This window comes from Anabrus simplex, chromosome 1 (genome assembly GCF_040414725.1).
Source record: "Anabrus simplex isolate iqAnaSimp1 chromosome 1, ASM4041472v1, whole genome shotgun sequence".
NCBI classification, from domain to species: Eukaryota; Metazoa; Arthropoda; class Insecta; order Orthoptera; family Tettigoniidae; genus Anabrus; species Anabrus simplex.
In genome coordinates this window covers 321,552,233-321,570,193 of record NC_090265.1, presented here as the reverse complement: position 1 = coordinate 321,570,193, position 17,961 = coordinate 321,552,233, and the positions used below count along the sequence as shown (strand labels likewise).

Sequence of the window (17,961 nt, the reverse complement as noted above, 5' to 3'; positions counted from 1 at the left end):
TAGCATTACTGACACGATCCCTTCTGGCGTCATTTCTCCCTGCATAACTTCTAAGTATCTTCTTTGTGGCAGCCAATGAACACACGCAAAGAAAGTATGTAATACGTCATCGATATCACCGCAGTATATGCACGCCGGACTAGTTGCTAGTCCTAGTCTATGAAGAAATTTTCGGAAGTATCCATGACCTGTCAAGAACTGTGTGAGATAGTAGTTCACCTCACCATGATTTCGGCCAACCCATACGCCCAGAGAAGGTATCAGTCTTTTAGTCCATTTCCCTCTAGAATCATCTTCCCATCTTGTTTGCCATCGTTGCATTCTGTGACTAAGAGCCAAAGCCTTTGCCCTTTTCCTTCCTGGCTCTTCTTGTGTAAGCCAAATTTCTTGTCTTTCGAAGGCCAACAAGTCAATAGGAGCTACTGCTGCTACTACTAGAATCGCAGGTTCTGATACTGTACGATATGCACAAGCAATTCGTAAAGCTGCTCTCCATTGTACAGCCACAATTCTTTTCTGATATTTCGCAATTTTTAACGATTCAGCCCAAATTTCCGAACCGTATAGCAGTATCGATTGAACAGTCGACATGAGAAGCCGCCTTTTACTAGATTTCAGCCCCTTGATATTTCCCATGAGTTTACTAAGTGCAGTCATGGTTTTTGCTGCCTTATCTGCTATCCGTTGGATGTGGTCCCAATATGTAAGCTTAGTATCAAGCGTTACACCAAGATATTTTGTGCTCCTAGTTGTTTCGATGGCTATCTGCCTGATCTGCATCGGTACAACAGTATTAATCCTTTTCCTCGTCAGGAGGATAATTTCCGTTTTATGATTTGCGAGTTCTAACTTGTGATTTATCATCCATTCTTTGACACGTCGCATCACCTGATTCAATTTAAATTGAGCCAGCTCTAGGTTACGAGTTACTATCACAGCAGCCACATCATCAGCATAACCCACAAGTTTTACATCTTCTGGCATCTCCAGCCGTAACAAACCATCATACATGATATTCCAAAGGTGTGGTCCGAGAATTGAGCTTTGCGCTGCACCAGCTGTGAGCCGTTTTCTTCTCTGACCGTCTTCTGTGTCGTATAACAATGTGCGGTCTTTCAAATAGTCTCGCAGTATATACATGAGATATTCTGGTAACTTGAAAGTTTCTTTTAGAGCTTCCAAAATATCACTCCATCTTGCCGAGTTGAAAGCATTTTTAACATCTAGAGTCACAAGAAGCGTCAGCTTTCTAGAGTAATGATTACCCATTTGAGCTCGTTCTGCTGTCTTCACCACTTCTTTCACGGCATCTAGAGTTGAGTGACCTCTGCGAAATCCATGTTGTTGGTCAGATAGGTCGCCAGCTAATCGGACTGCTGCTAGTATTCTCGGTTGTAATAGCTTCTTTAAACCTTTCCCAGCAGTGTCCAGCATACATAGAGGTCTGTAACCCCCAGTTTTCCCTTTACTGATCAGAACCAGTCTAGCTATCTTCCAACGAAAGCTAAAAATTCCCGCTTTCAAACAATGGTTATACATTCTCAACAGCAGTTGAGGACATAATTCGACTGCCACCTTTAGTACATCTGCTGGAATACCCTCTGGTCCAGGGGCTTTCTTATTTCTAAGGGAATTAATTGCTGTTATCAGTTCTTCAGTTGTAAAAGGTGGTACATTAACTAGTTCTTTCTCGACCTCATCATCAATCCTCTCTGCATGATCAGGGAATAGTGTGTGTACTATTTCTTCCATTGTGCGTGGATCCATGATAGGGCTTGACAGCATCCCAAATTTCTTCATAACGATTTTATACCCTAATCCCCATGGATTTTCATCCACTTCCTTAGACATTTCCCACCACTTGTCGGCTTTACTCTTTTTAATTGTATTTCGCAGTCTTTTCTTCATAGTCTTATACTCTACTGAGAGAGCTTCATCGTTATGTCGTGCTCTTTGTGTCCTTCGTCTGAGTCGCAGGCATTGTTTCCTCAACTCAGCAATTTCTTCATTCCACCAATATGCTGGACGCTTGCCTCTCCGTTGTTTGATTCTGGTCATTGATGCGTCACATGCTTGCTGAAGATGTCTCATGGTGTGTTCCACGCATTTATTAGCAATTATGCTTCTATTGCCTCCGTGACATGTATCCGGCATAGAGTCCATTCCATTTAGTATTACTTCATTAAATTTTTCTCTATCCATAGTAGTTATGTTCCATCTTTCTGGCTTGCGTGTGGTAATCCTTAGATGCGGAGTCTCTTGAAGTACATGAAAAGTGATATACTGGTGATCGCTTCCAGTATATTCTTCAATTACTCGCCATTCAGTTATCCTAGACGCAATGTTTTCAGAAGCGAAGGTTACGTCTGGTATAGTTCCCTGACATCCTGGTCGCCGAAAGGTTGTCACATTACCAACATTGATAACCATTTATCCCAATTTGGCGGCCATCTCCATTGTACGTCTCCCTCTAGAATCTGTTTGAGGCATGTTCCATTCAACTGCTTGAGCATTAAAATCACCAGCAACAACTAGGTTAGTAGTGTTCATCCCTTGCAGATAATAATAATAATAATAATAATAATAATAATAATAATAATAATAATAATAATAATAATAATAATAATAATAATAATGATGATGATGATGATGATGATGATAATGATAATAATAATAATAATAATAATAATAATAATAATAATAATAATAATAATAATAATAATAATAATAATAATAATAATAATAATAATAATAATAGCTCAGGTTAAACTAAAGATTAAGGGTCATGAGTGTAAATGTTACTTGTTCTTATTGTAAGACATTGATATGTGCTCAATTAAGTAGAATATGAGCCTGGAATGCGACAGAATCCTGACGAATCAATTATTGAATTTATTTGGGAAGTATGTGTTTGGTGAACGATAACTTCTGCAAATGTTGGAGCACGTGTTAAATGATTTGTGTAATATTTAAAGTAATAATAATTTTTCCGTGACTCATGAACCACAGGTTCGAGGTGTTAATGTTTGATCTGTATTATGTGCATGTTTATAGTCGATAATTCTTGTAAATATTAAACCGCTGATTTTCTAGTGACTAACGTTGTGAGAACTTTATTATCTTTGAATAAGTGATCACCCCTATTTTATCACATTTCTGTGAGGGTCGTGAGTAGATATTTGACCGATACCGTCATCTTAAGATTCCATGAGCAGATGATAATAATAAAATTTTAATATTCAAATTCTAGAATCCGCTTGTAATATATGTAAATAATATTTGTGTGTCTCTTGTGTGAATGTGGAGGGAGTGTTGTAGGGCCTAGTGATTTACATTGTTCTGTGATTTATTGAAATGTGGTTCTGACCTAGCCACGTGTTCACCATGTTAGGCCCAGGTTATTGTCAGTGTTGTTTAGGATGATTTAATTTATGTGGATTTAAACCTTTAGTGAATTTTATGTTAAATTTATGTTGAGGCAACATCAAGGTACCAGACACAAATGAATAAGTGTGTGTTATTTCATTTGTGAGGGCAAAGTTTCCCATATTTGTAAAGATTGTAAAGGTCATTTTTTAAGGCATCAGATAATAAGAATTAACTAATATCACGTGTTATTTAGTGAAATATTGAAGGAGTTTTGTGGAAATAATAATTATGATAATGTAATTTAATATTGATACATCTAAAATAGACATGCTTTAATTAAAAGTTTTATAACAAATATTTTCGAAACACAGTTCAGTGGAACTCACACTAAATAGAAGAAATAATGTAAGTTAAACTTATCCATGAGTAGGATGACTTTGTTGTAATATTTCTGACAGATTTTTGTGAAGTTAATGACACCATAATTAATTTATTTATTTAGAGAATGTAAAGTTTTTTTTTAGTGTAGATGTTATCATGAAAGGACATGATAGTTTAGGATAGCCTAGGATGGCATAGGATCATTTAAGAGCCATGAAAGCTCATTGGCATTTAATTTTCTTACAACTTGTAAATAATTTCACCATTATTAAGAGGTGATCCTCACAGCATAAATTTATTTCTTTATTGAAGCCAGATGTAGGCTAATAACAATTTGTTGTGCTTTCCAGTTAAAATTCAGCTTCGAAAGGGTTGGAGAATAATGGTGTTATATCTTAGGCAACTTGCAGAGAAGAATTTTGAGTAAAAATCCATCAAGATTTGATTGTTAAATTTTGTATTTTGTATGAGCGGTATTCTGCAGCAGAGTACACAAGACCAATAGCTGAAGACCGTAGGGTAGATGCTAATGATCCCCAGGTGGTTCCACACAGCTTCTGTAAGATGTTGTTCTTTGATTGTAACTTAGCAGCCGTATTCTTAAGATGTTTCTTGAAGGACAGAGTTCTATCAAGAGTAATCCCTAGATATTGTGGATATCTGTTTTGGGTAAGACAAGTGTTCTCAAACTGAACCTTCAGTTTACAATTGGCCATTTTGTTGCTAAGGTGAAAACATGTAACTTCACTTTTATTTGGATTTGGTTGTAATCTCCATTTGCAAAAGTACTGTCCCAAGGTGGTAAGATAAGCTGTCAGTGTTTCTTCAGTGTTTTCCATGAATTTATACTGCCAGAGCCCAATCATCAGCATAAAGGTGTACTCAATATATCGCAAACTGTTGATTTGAAACTATTGGCAGAGCCTGGAAACTTCATCTTCAAATGGAAACATGGCTCTTACCTAATCCTTTAGGAATGTTAACAGGCTGGAGGCTACTGACCCTCATTAGTAGCTCATTATCTTGAGTGGTGTAGCACAAGGGATTTACTGTACCTACTCTGAAAGATTGATCATGTCATTCAGTGGGAATTTCCTTAACGGTTTATCACTGTGAACTCTTTCTGAGAATAGCTTTAGAACCCTGAACAAAGCAATTTGATGTGTTATGAACTTCAGTCCAGTCTGTGTTATCTACACTGTGCGCGCAAGTGTCTACAATGAATAAACGAACAACAGTAAGTCAGCAGAACATTGCAAATCATTTTTCACTGCTGTGGGGTAAAACCATAAGCAGACAAACTGTTGGAGATATTCTAGGTGAAAAACATAAATGAACAGAAGAAACATCTCTGTCAGCCAAAAAACTGAAAAGTGCTAAGTGTGAGAAGCTGGAAGAAGCTTTGGTTATTTGGATATCCTAAGTCAACGCAAAAAATGGAACTGCATCTGATGAGGTTATTAAGGAGTAAGCAAAGTGTATTAGTGACAAATTAGGCTGTATGGTTGGCTATTTTGTTTCAAAAAGCACAATGGTCTGACGCAGCATGTGAAGCACGGTGAGATGGCGGAAGTTGACCTGGCAGTTGTGCAAGAGGGCTATGAAAACCTTTCAGCAATCATTAAAAAATACGATGCAAGTGATGTGTGTACAATATGGACAAAACTGCTTTATTTTATTGCATGCAACCTGATAAAACAATATCAAATGCTTCTGTAAGGAATTGCAAGAAATCCAAGGCCAGAATAACCATTGTATTTTGTACTGTCTCAATGGACGTGATAAAAGAAAGGTGACAGTGTTTGGTAAGTCCGCTAAACCTCAGTATTTTCAAAAAATTTAACCCATTGATTTATGTTTACTATAGAAACAACAGAAAAGCATGGATGAATGCTGTCAAATTCAACAGATGGACCAAAGTTTCAACAATGACATGAGAATAAAGAATTGCAATGTGTTACTCATTCTTGACAATGTGCCATGTCATGAAATTCCAGCTAATATAAGCAACATCAGGGTGGACTTTCTTCCTCCTCAGTGCACTGGATATCTTCAGCCTTTGGACGCAGGAAAAATCAAAAGTTTTAAAGCACATTAAAGGCGGTATCAAGTGAAAAAAAAATCAACAGATAAATGGTGGGGATTCTACATCAAAGTTTCATGGGGAGAAGTTTCAGCTACAACAATAAGGAACTGCTGGACCCACACTGGAATCACTACTGGAGCTGATTCATCCGAGGAAGACCAATCAGTCCAAGCATTAGAGGAAACTCTTGAGCATCTTCCCAATAGAATAACTCTCACAGCAGAAGAACTCATAGCAACAGACCAAGTGTTTCAAGAACTTTCCACTGATGATATTGTTGACTTAGTGAAACCATCATAAATTTCAAGTGACAGTGAAAATGAAAGTGAAATACCTGAGCTGGTGCATCAAAAGATCACTACCAGGCCAATGACCTAGATGTTAGGCCCATTTAAACAACAAGCATCATCATCATCATCATCATCATCATACGATCACTACTAGAGAAGCTGAAGAGTTTGTTGACTGTTATTGTGGTTATTTTGAACAAAATTCTTTCTCAGTGGAAATGTATGATTCATTCAACTGTTTCAGCTCTCAGTGAGATCCGTAAAGTTCAGTCAAAAATCAATTCATTTTTCAAAAGGATTTAAGGTGCAGGTACAGTGCTGTGTGTATATCAGATAATGTACTGTACCAGTATACTCCATTGAAATAATTTTTTCAGTCCTGAATAAATGTACTTATCTGTGTGTATGATAACTGTATCAAATTTTCAGGTAACATCTGTCACGTTATTGTACGAATACTAAATACATACATTAAATATTGAATTAGGTTACTACTATTCCATAAAATCCCTGTATTTTTAAAAATGACCTCGATTTAACACTACCCTGTTTATTGCGCCAATTACACTCTGAGCAAATAATGGTGTTACAACGAGGGATAACTGTACCACCAAGTGCTGTAAAACCATTTTTGTAAAGGCCAGTCCTTCCCTTGAGTGCTTATCTCTAGTAAACATAAAATAAAATTTAGAAAATTATAATAAATAAACCGAGCAAGATGGCTGTGTAATTAGAGTCATGTAGCTGTGAGCTTGCATTTGGGAGATGGTGGGTTTGAATCCCACTGTCAGCAACCCTGAAGGTGGTTTTCTGTGGTTACCCATTTTCATACCAGGAAAATGCTGGGACTGTACCATAATAAGGCCAAGGCTGCTGCCTTCCAAATCCTAACCCTTTCCCATTCTTCATCATCATTTTCGTTTCACGTTTCCAGCTTCCCGGGTTGGGTTGTGAGTCAAGGACTTCCATCGCTGCCTGTCTCTCCTTTTTTAAGTACATCTTCTGGTTTTCCTCCCCTCTTCTCTAAGCACTCCCACACTGAATATGTCCATCTCTTTCGGGGTCTTCCTCGCGGTCTCTTTCCTGTTAACTTCTCTGAAAAAACGTTTTTTGGCACTCTCACTTCTCCCATTCTCATCATATGCCCATACCACTTTAACTTTGCTGTTTCTATCCTGTCTTGAAGTTTCAAGATTCCTGTCCTTTTCCTTACCTCATCATTTCTAATTCTATCCTTCCTGGTCTTGCCTTCGATACCTCTTAGGAATTTCATCTCCACTGCCTGTATTCTACTCTTCCCTCATTTTGTTGTAGTCCACGATCCAGCTGCATAAGTTAGTATGAGTTCATAATAGGTTGAATATAATATTTTCTTACATTGCTTCAGGACATCTTGGTTCCACAAAATACTCCTTACACTCTGGTAGAAGCTGTTTGCTTTTTTTTATTCTTTTAACAATTTCCTCGGTTATCTTTCCATCTTCTGTGAACACACTTCCCAAGTACTTGAAACTTTTAACCACTTCCAGAATTTTCCCATTCAGTTTTATCTTTCCTATTCCTTCCTTCCTTCCTTCCCCTTGTCATCACTATTGTTTTACTTTTGCCTGTCCTTACATTCATCCCAAATTTTTCTATCTCTTGATTCCACACATCTACTTGTTTACCCATCCTTGCATCACCAAAAATCTTTGATGTATTAGTATGACATTAAGCCACTAGCAAAGAGAATAAAAATATAAAATAAATACCCTACTGATGAAGGATGAAGATGGTAAGCTGGCCCATAACAATAAAGACAATGCAGAAATTCTGGCTAAACATTTCAACAAGCTTTTAAATTGTGAGGAACCTACAGAACTCCTTCATTTGGACACCAACACCCCGATAAAAACATCACCAGAGAACATCAATCCCCCCACAATAAAGGAAGTCTACCAAGCTCTGAATAAATTAAAAAACTACAAAGCACCAGGAGAAGATCAGACCTTTGCGGAAATCTGGAAATATGCAGGAACATCAGCAAAAGTTGCCCTCCATCAACAACTTGTCTCTATCTGGATTAAAGAAGAACTACCAGAACACTGGACAACAGCCCTCATTCATCCACTGCACAAAAAAGGGGACAAAACCTACCCTAATAACTACAGGGGAATCTCGCTCCTAGACATAACATACAAAATATTTTCAATAATCATCCTTAATAGGATAAGTTTACAACTTGAGAAAGAACTAGGAGAATATCAAGGAGGTTTCAGACCCTGGAGGAGCTGTCCTGATCAGATCATGAGTCTTCAGTTGATAATGGACTATAACAGGAGAAGAAACAGAGATATGGTGATAACTTTTGTAGATTTCAAGAAAGCTTATGATTGCATCCATAGAGAATCTCTGTTTAAAATTTTAAGACACCTTGGACTACACCCCAAATTAATAAACATGATAAAATTGACTCTCACCAATACCAAATCAAAAGTGAAGTTTAGGGGTGAAACATCAGAGACATTTGAAATTAAAACTGGACTACGGCAGGGAGATGGGCTCTCACCACTATTATTTAACTGTGCTCTAGAAATGGTAATGAGGGAATGGTTTAGAAAATGTCCCCCCAAAATAAAGATTGGCCGAAAAATCAAAACAAATTGCCTGGGTTTTGCTGATGATTTAGCATTACTAGCAGTGGACATAAAAGAAGCAAAAACCCAGATATCAGAACTTCAAAACATTGCAAATAAAATTGGCCTCAAAATATCATTTGAAAAAACAGAAATTATGCCCCAAAAACCAACACAGCTAAAAAAAGTCACCATAAATGGTAATAAAATCAAAATAGTAACTCAGTTTAAATATCTTGGAGAAGTAATAACACATAACTTAAATGAAAAAATCTCAATCCAAGTAAGAACAAATAGATTAGCTAAAGCACAAAAATTAACATGGGATATCTACAAAAAGAAATGTTTATCAATAAATACAAAAATAAAACACTACAACACAGTTATAAAACCAGAAGCTACATATGCAGCAGAAACACTCTTTTACCTGAATAAACAATCAAAGACTGACAGACTTCAGAAAATTGAAAGGAGGATTGGAAGAACCTGCATCAACAAAAAATACCAGAAAGATGGACAGTGGCGGTTAATACCTAACAAAGTCATGTACAAAGAGCTAGAACCCATTACAGATACTATGCGTAAGAGGAGACTGGGATTCTTTGGACATATCATGAGTCATGAGGATGCAGGATTCGAGACTTCTGAAACAACTAGTACAACACAATCTCGTCTCAAAAAATACCACAACAGGATGTAAATGGATCAGAGAAGTAAGAGAGGATCTGAAGGAAATAGGCCTTACAACAGAAGACACCACAAATAAGATAAATTTGAATACAAAACTCAAGAATACAAACCTCCGCTTTACCCTTACACAAAACAAACCAACAACACGTACATTTTCAACTGAGGAAAGGGCACGAAGATCAGAGCGTCTGAAGAAGTACTGGGAGGACCGCAAAGCCCGAACAATCCCTTCAAAGAGACCTGAACAACGGACTAAAGTGATCCTATGTGGTCATAAAAGAAGAAGAAGAAGAAGAAGAAGAAGAAGAAGAAGAAGAAGAAGAAGAAGAAGAAGAAGAAATGTTCCAAAAGTAATTGTATTGGAATTTCATCTTTCTACGGTAGTAGTTGCTTTCATTTCTATCCTATATAATGTTCGTCTCACCCTTCATACCAGTTGTGGTTTACTTCATATTTGCCTCTTTGGTTGAAGTTGAACTACTTCTATGTATACAAAAAAAAACACTGCTTATTCCACATTCGATATACGGTACTTACTTCTTTCCTGGCCTTGGCGACTAATGCCAGCGCTACTTTTCCTCTGCGATTGCGCTTTCCTCGTTGTGCACCATGATAGACTAGAAGGCGAAATGTTTCACACTGTTTTTTAATGCATACTTGGTCATTGACAGCAACCAAGTGCAGAGGTGTGTCACCATTATACGTAACTTGATTGGCTGCCACTTCAGGCCCTCCAGTGGTGTTGCGTGCCTCCTCCAGGATAGCTAACACAAGTGGAGGGTCACACGCCTCCCGAACAGCAATGTGCAAAACACTGAAGCCAGCCTGCCAATCCTAAAATACAAAATAGAAGTATGGCAAATTAAATATAATACTTCTGACACTTTCCACAAAATATATGTTCATCTTTTGTGAAATATCTACAACAGTCTTTCTTTTCCATTGTTTATAACAACAGTTCTATTGCTAGTCTAATCAAAATAGGGTATCCAGAAGGAATAAATATGATGGTTTTGAAACTTGGCACAATTATTCCTATCTTTCTAGAAAAAATTTTGCTAAAAGTCGTGAAAAATCTGAGGTGAGCTTGAGCTACCATCTTGAAAAGTTGCTAGGTTTTTTGGTTTTTCATGAATCTGTCTAAGACAGTTAGTCACAGTCCAAAACTAGTTATGTACAGAATTGTAGTTAACAAATTTACCTGCAAAAGAGGTCAATTAACTTTCTTGTGTTTCTAATACTTTCTGAAATAATAGGGTGTCACCATTGTAATTTTTATTTGCTTGCAACATTATTGTGACATTTTTCGTACAAATAAGCTCATGTCTCTTGAACCATCAATTGTTTCGAGAAAGAGCTCATAAACTATATTGCAGAGCATCAAATTTTCTTTAAAATGAGTATCTTACATAATTTTTTTAAACTCTAGCTGATCTATAAATAGGTGTACGTTAATATTACAAATTATCGCAGTGAAATGTGATCATCCTAACAGAGAGCTGAATCTTTATGAATGTTATCGGAGGGGTGGTATTGTTATAAATATAATGAAAATGTGAAATTTAAACAAAAGCTTATTCATGGATTTATAAATAAATTACAGTATGGTACTGATTGTTCATAATATTATTGATTTATTCAATATGTGATTGAATTATTAAACATTGATTGAATTGCAAATTGATTTATATTGTATGTGGTTCCATTTGGTTTAATGGTTTTCTCTGTTCCTGGGATGGGATTGTTCAGATACTGGTTCATTAACAGCTGATGTAGATGGTCTTGAATCACCTTTGAAGCTGGTCTCAGGAAGTGGTACCAAGTTGTTGGCTTCCAGGGTTACACTGGTACCATTTAGGCAGTCACCATGGCAGTTATGGCAAACTGTGGTGCAGTTTTCCTTGCAACTTTTTTGCACCCACACTTGCATCCACCACAGCCAGTTGTGCACTTGCAGAATATGAGGTTTAAAACTGCCCGAGATGCGACAGGATCTTTAGTTGTCACTGGCATGAGTCGATTCTGCTTGAACTTCCATCCCTGGAATTCAAGAGGTAATTGATTCCCCAGCCATAGCTGTACTTGGTGGTACATATGGAAGGACTGCTGTTTGGCTTCTCCTTCCATTAGTGGCAGTGCATAAATATCTGGTTTGACGTTGGATACAGACTTATCAATGAAGAGTAGAATTCAAGTTAAGGGAGGTCTGTCTCATTTAGCAGGTGTTCCATATGGTTTCACGAAACATCTGTTCCCTGCTTCTGTTAATACCTCATGGGAAGAGCTGGGACTGTTGAATATGACAGCAATATTCTGTAGATCAGTGTGCTTCTTAAACTGTTTGAAACAGCTAAGTTTTCCTTTTTTGGAGTTTTGCTGATATTGTATCACCCATTAAATGCTTGTATGAAAAGTATGCTGTTCATCAGTTTCATCCCTTGTAAATCCTTGGATGAACAGGTCCTTGTCTCAACCTTGCTATGGCTTGGCTTCACAAATAATATTTATCATTTTATCTATCCTTCTTCTTTCCCGACCCCAACAGTATTAGACTATTTGAGGCCTACGGAGTCTCATTTTTCATGACCTTCCTGGCCCTTTCTTTCTTTGGCCAATACCTTTAATTTTTGAAGTGTCAGACCCCTTTAATTTCTTCCCACTGATTAGTGTTTATAGATGATGGTTGCCTTGTTGTATTTACTCTTAAAACAATAATCATCACCACCACCACCACCACCACCACCACCACCACCACCACCACCACCACCACCACCACCACAGTCCCAAGGGAAATGTTGCCTGGTTGGATGAGTTTTGAAACAGAATGAAATATTTCAAGAATTTCCAGTCATAATCCCAATTTCCAAATTCTCCAGCTTGCTCAGCAAACAAACAAATTCATGTCTCACCATTGACCTTTGGCCAACACAACAAGAGCTGGATTTTTTTATTGCTCAAGGATATCAAAGAGCATGACAGGATTCATGATGAGCTGACCATCTCATTGCTAACAAACTCTTTATGACAGTATTTCCTTGTCCTTGTCCTCGTTCAAGCTTTATTTAAAATATCTCCACCGTTTAGTACTTGCAGGAAAACAAAATTGTATGCGCTTGGAGAACAACTAAACTGCCTGTTGCAAAAATGCTGCAAAATTCTGCAGAATTCTTGCCAACAAGATTTAGGGAATGTCTGGAACATGGTATCTACTCAGCGAAAGGGTTGATTCCCTTAATTCTAGCTTGCAGTCCTATATACTTTTCTGACGTATTAGATGCATTGTCATACGACTGTCCTGTGCAATTGGCAATATCAGTTTGAAGGTTTTGAAGCACTTTAACACATGCTCTGCTAAGTCTGAAGCTTTGTCGCCAGTGTATAGTACAAACTGAAGAAATTGCTCTACGGGAGAGAGTTTCCTTTCCATTCTCCTGAGAAATATACTGAATCATGAGAGCTAATTGGTCCAAGTGGGACAAGTCCTCCATAGAAACAAAAATTATTGAAAAATACTTTGCAGTTTTTACATCCTTTACAGTCCCCTTTACATAATCTACAACGATAAAAACAAGCTACTCGTATATCTCACTTAATAAATATGCATACTTCTCCTTTGGACCTGTACCGCCATATGTGTTCAGAAAGGAAAGGATTGAATTCTGCTATGAGTTCCAGTGAGCTTATGAAGTTTCCACAAGAAGATGAACCAAAATGTTAATTAGAGTGTTGCAGTGGTAAACCAAGACAACCCAGTGACTTGAACACAGGGACAACATGCTTCATGATATCCCGCAATATCGTTTTCCCTTCTGAAGCTCTTCCTGTAGATCATTGTCAATCCGCCTTGCTATCTTGGACCTTTTTATCATGTCCTTCACAGCATTTCTGTGTTGTGCCAAATTTTCATGATCAGCAAAATGCTTTGCAGAATTTTTTTCAGATGTCATAACCTTTTTCTACATTGCATGACAATGTAGCAATATATTCTCTTAATTAAGTCAATAATTTGAACTAAGTACATTGTCAACATTTTTTCACTAAAAATGAAAAGAATAAGCTTATAATATAGTGTGGGTGTAGAAAGAAGGAAAACACCATATTTAGGCTGAAATATAAATCATATTGTAAAAATATTAAAAGGCTTTGTTTTATTGAAGTATTCTTTTAATTTTTAAACTTATGAACAGTCTGCAAATGCAGCAAAAACATGAATTCTGTCTTCCAAGAAAGAAATGAGCAATTGTCTCAGCTTCTATTCTCCATTTCCTAGTTTGAGGTGGAATAGTTTTTGATAAGTGGCAAATGCAATATGAATATTCTCATTTTGACTTTACCAAATCATAATCGATGTTTATCGAAGTACCATGAATAGCAATAAACTCTTGGGTAGCATCATTAATAACCCAATCCACCAGGTCACATCTTTAATGCACAGTTTATCTCAACTTCCACACTTGTACTTGCACCCACATGTGTCATTTGTTCTTTTTCCTCCTCACTCTCTTCACAACTTTTCTCGTCACCAGTACCGCCCTCCTCCATTTTCCTCGCATCCAAATGTTGGATGCTTTATGCTACCACCACAAGCCCCTGTCTTTAATGCCTCTTTTGCGTCAACATCAACAACAGTGTCACACTCCCAACCCAATCACCACTATTGCCACACATTTCACCGCCACTTTCATCAGTTGTTGTTAAAATTTCATCTTGACTGTTAACATCACTGCTACCGATCAGGCAGTTTAAATTTGCATTTTCACACTCTGAAAAATATTTGCCAAATCCTTTACCTTGAAGAGCATCTTCCTTTTGTTTGTTCAATAGTTCATTTTCTATTTTGTGTACCGCTTAACTTCTTCATGCTCCTTATCATGTTTGATAGATTCTAGTCTTAAAAAAAGGAATAATAGTTAACACATCCAGTGATGAAAACTGACAACCAAAGCAATGTCAACTTGTACACAAATCAATGCGAAACACAACTATACAGCAGGTGCGACCAGCGACATCAACAAATCACCCTCCAACTCAACTCAACAACAAACCGAACACTATACCAGCAACAGTACTGATGGCTTGCAAGTTCTTGCCTGTCCAGTGGATGCCCTTGTACTCGTCAACTCACTGTCTTACTGTCCTACCCATCTCAGCGACACTTGTGCAAATGTGACTGGACAAAGGAAGAAGGAGGGTTGGGGTGGGTGACACATGCAGTCATGGTCTTGCATCATTATGATATTGACATTGGTTCAGGTACAACAGAAGTGATAAGAAAACTGTGATGATTTAATGGTTGAAGTAGATGGGAGTCAGTTTGCACACGATCAGCCTAAATATTGTAGATTAAAGAAAATCCCACAAATTGCAGAAGATGAAAATCTTGTGTTTATCAGTTTTAATCCATGTTGATATAGTGGCACCCTTTTCATTGTATACTACTCATCCCACATTTAAAAGTTATTAAAGTCATTATTAAGAAAAATTGTGATATTGTAGGCACATTTGTTCCTAGCTGTTTAGTGAAGATTTTATCAAAAGTCCTAAAAAAAATTGACGTGTGCTCGAGCCAACATTTTGACAAATTGGTACCGTTTTTCATTTTTCATGAATATCTCAAAGGCAGTTGATCATAGTTGATCATAGATAGCCTATCTATCTTGTAAATCTGACCCTGATCATCATGAATTTTAATAGAACATGTTGACCAGAGGGAGTGTTGATCTCTCTATGATAACCTTATGTCTGAAAAACTTTTCCGACCATTTTGGCTATTATTTGTTTACCAACAGCTATAACATTATAGCACGTGATTGTGGCCTCACCCATCACTCCAGTGGCTATTGGAATGATGTTGTCTATTACAGGGAATGCGGTATGATTGTCAAAGCAAAGTGAGAGCATAGCAACATCTACGGCACCTCTAGCTGTGTGAGTTCCATTGAAATTTTCATGGTGCTCACTTGTGGAAAAAGGAACTCCAAAAATTCTTCCAAGTACATGCAAACATCATGAATTGCAGTCATCCTCAGGATCCGCTTGCTTACGACATTACGACACTGTCTGTGAAACCTCGCCCTTGTGGTAGGCCGTCCATGTTTTTCATCCTATGCATTAAAGTTTGTTCAATGGTCATGTCTGATCAAACTCCCATCCAAAAGTGATCTGTCCCTCGCATCATGAAGTATCCTTTATTCACGAATTTGTCAAATTTTTCTTGTGTCATTGTGGATGGTAGCTTCAATATATCCTGTCCGTAGATGTGACAGGATTTGCCATCTTCAAAATGACCACAGGCATGAAAAAACTGTATTATTTGCTGTACACATTTGAGATGGGCATCCCAATCACCTGATTTGCCAAATTGATCATATTGAAATACTAAATCCAAAGTGTTGCAGTCTGTCCATTTTCCTTAAGCTGAATTATCTTGTGCCTCACTTTCTTTACTAGCACTATTAGGTGGGGGTTTTGATTCAGTGAGTCCAATGAAGGAGACCCGTGTCAAAAATCAGCTCAATGATAACATTCCTTTCCTCAGCAATAATAATTATTAAATTAATGTCGTAATGGTCCACCTTTTTCGATACTACAATATGCAATATTATTAAATTACATTACTAAACTAGGGACTAGTTTCAGCCTTTGGCTGGCCATCTTCAGCCTTAATGTAATACATCTAATAACTAAACAAATGTACAAACACACAATTGGCATAAAAACTAATGTACAAACACACAGTTAGCATTAAAATCTGGGATGAACTATGTGTAAAATCTGAAAAATAACTTAGGCTCTAAATTCTTAGCATCTGGAGTATGCTCAGAGAGAGTTTTACACACAGTTCATCCCAGATTTTAATGTTAATTGTGTGTTTGTACATTAGTTTTCATGTCATTTGTGTGTTTGTACATTTGTTTAGTTATTAGATGTATTCCATTAAGGCTGAAACTAGTCCCTAGTTTAGTAATGTAATACAATAATATTGCACATTATAGTACTGAAAAAGGTGGACCATTATGACATTAATTTAATAATTATTATTGTGATCACAATTAAATACAGATCAAAACCATGAAGTTTATATCCTATGATTTCCTCAGCAATGACATCAAGTTGCACAATTATTACGTTGGACAAAGTTGTTTGTATTAGTAAGTGAGCTCGCACTGTTCTATCAAAAGCCTGATCTCGTAACATCGTATCGACTGATGCTGGAGCACAGATGATGCTAATCAATTCCCTGAGACCACTTCCAGCTGTGAGGTATCCAGTGAACCTGAAAAGAGACATTTAAAGGTGAAATCCCCCTAGTCTAACTAGACAATTGGAAATGACACACTCACCAAACATATGACGAAGTGAGATAGACATTTTGAAGACAATTTGATGCTCTGCTATATTGTTTTGAGCTCTTTCTCAAAACAACTGATGGTTCAAATTATAGAACTTATTTGTATGAAAAATATAGCAATAATCTAGCAACTAAAGTAAAATTACAATGGTGACACCTTATTATTACAGAAAGTTTTTCTGTAAGTAAGTTTGTTAGCTGCAGTTTTGTACACAACTATTCTTAGACTATGATCAACTGCCTTTGAGATATGCATAAAAAATGAAAAACGGTACCAGCTTGTCAAAATGGTGGCTCGAGCTCACCTCAGATTTTTTAAGACTTTTGATAAAATCTTCACTAAACAGCTAGGAACAAACGTGCCAAGTTTCAAATCGCTCATATTTATTCCTTAGGCTGCTCGTCCACCGGAAGCGACTAGGTGCGACTATGTGATCAGGCGACTACAGACGACTTTGATTCATGTGACAATACGTGACTGGGGTCGTCCACTGCAGGCGACTTTGCGTGACTGTCAGTTGGAGTCTGTACTCCATACAGGTCTGTATGAGTTTCTGTAGTAGGCGTTGTCAAGTTATTAAAATTGTTAAAGAAGGTGAACAACAAGCTGTGGCATTATTACATAGACAGTCTCAATCAGAAACCAGTGGTACACCCACCAGATTTGCTTCACTAGGCGAAAACAGAATTGTTACTACTGCTTATGGCATTAGAGACAAATTTGTAACATACTTCTATGAACACGAACCGAATAATTGAAAATTTTTAGGTACTGTTTCCACTTAAATGTGCTGCTTTTCATATCCTTTTCATTTTATATTATAACAGGAACTGCACATGTTATGATATTGAAATAATAATAATAATAATAATAATAATAATAATAATAATAATAATAATAATAATAATAATAATAATAATAATAATAATAATAATAATAATAATAATAATAATAATAATAATAATAATAATAATAATAATAATAATAATAATAATAATAATAATAATAATAATAATAATAATAATAATAATAATAATAATAATAATAATAATAATAATAATAATAATAATAATAATAATAATAATAATAATAATAATAATAATAATAATAATAATAATAATAATAATAATAATAATAATAATAATAATAATAATAATAATAATAATAATAATAATAAT

The 17,961-nt window shown here is 36.5% G+C and overlaps 1 protein-coding gene across 4 annotated transcripts in view; it reads right to left on the bottom strand.

The window, feature by feature from the left end:
• LOC136865495 (uncharacterized) overlaps positions 1-17,961 on the bottom strand; it is a 125,033-nt gene that overhangs the window by 9,953 nt on the left and 97,119 nt on the right. For 2 of the 4 annotated variants that reach the window (XM_067142410.2, XM_067142411.2), the window contains exon 8: positions 9,969-10,265. In XM_067142410.2, coding sequence (XP_066998511.2) covers positions 9,969-10,265 — 297 coding nt within the window. Of the gene's footprint in view, positions 1-9,968; positions 10,266-17,961 lie in introns of those variants that run through there. The other 2 variants (XR_010859461.2, XR_010859462.2) reach the window with 2 other exon arrangements.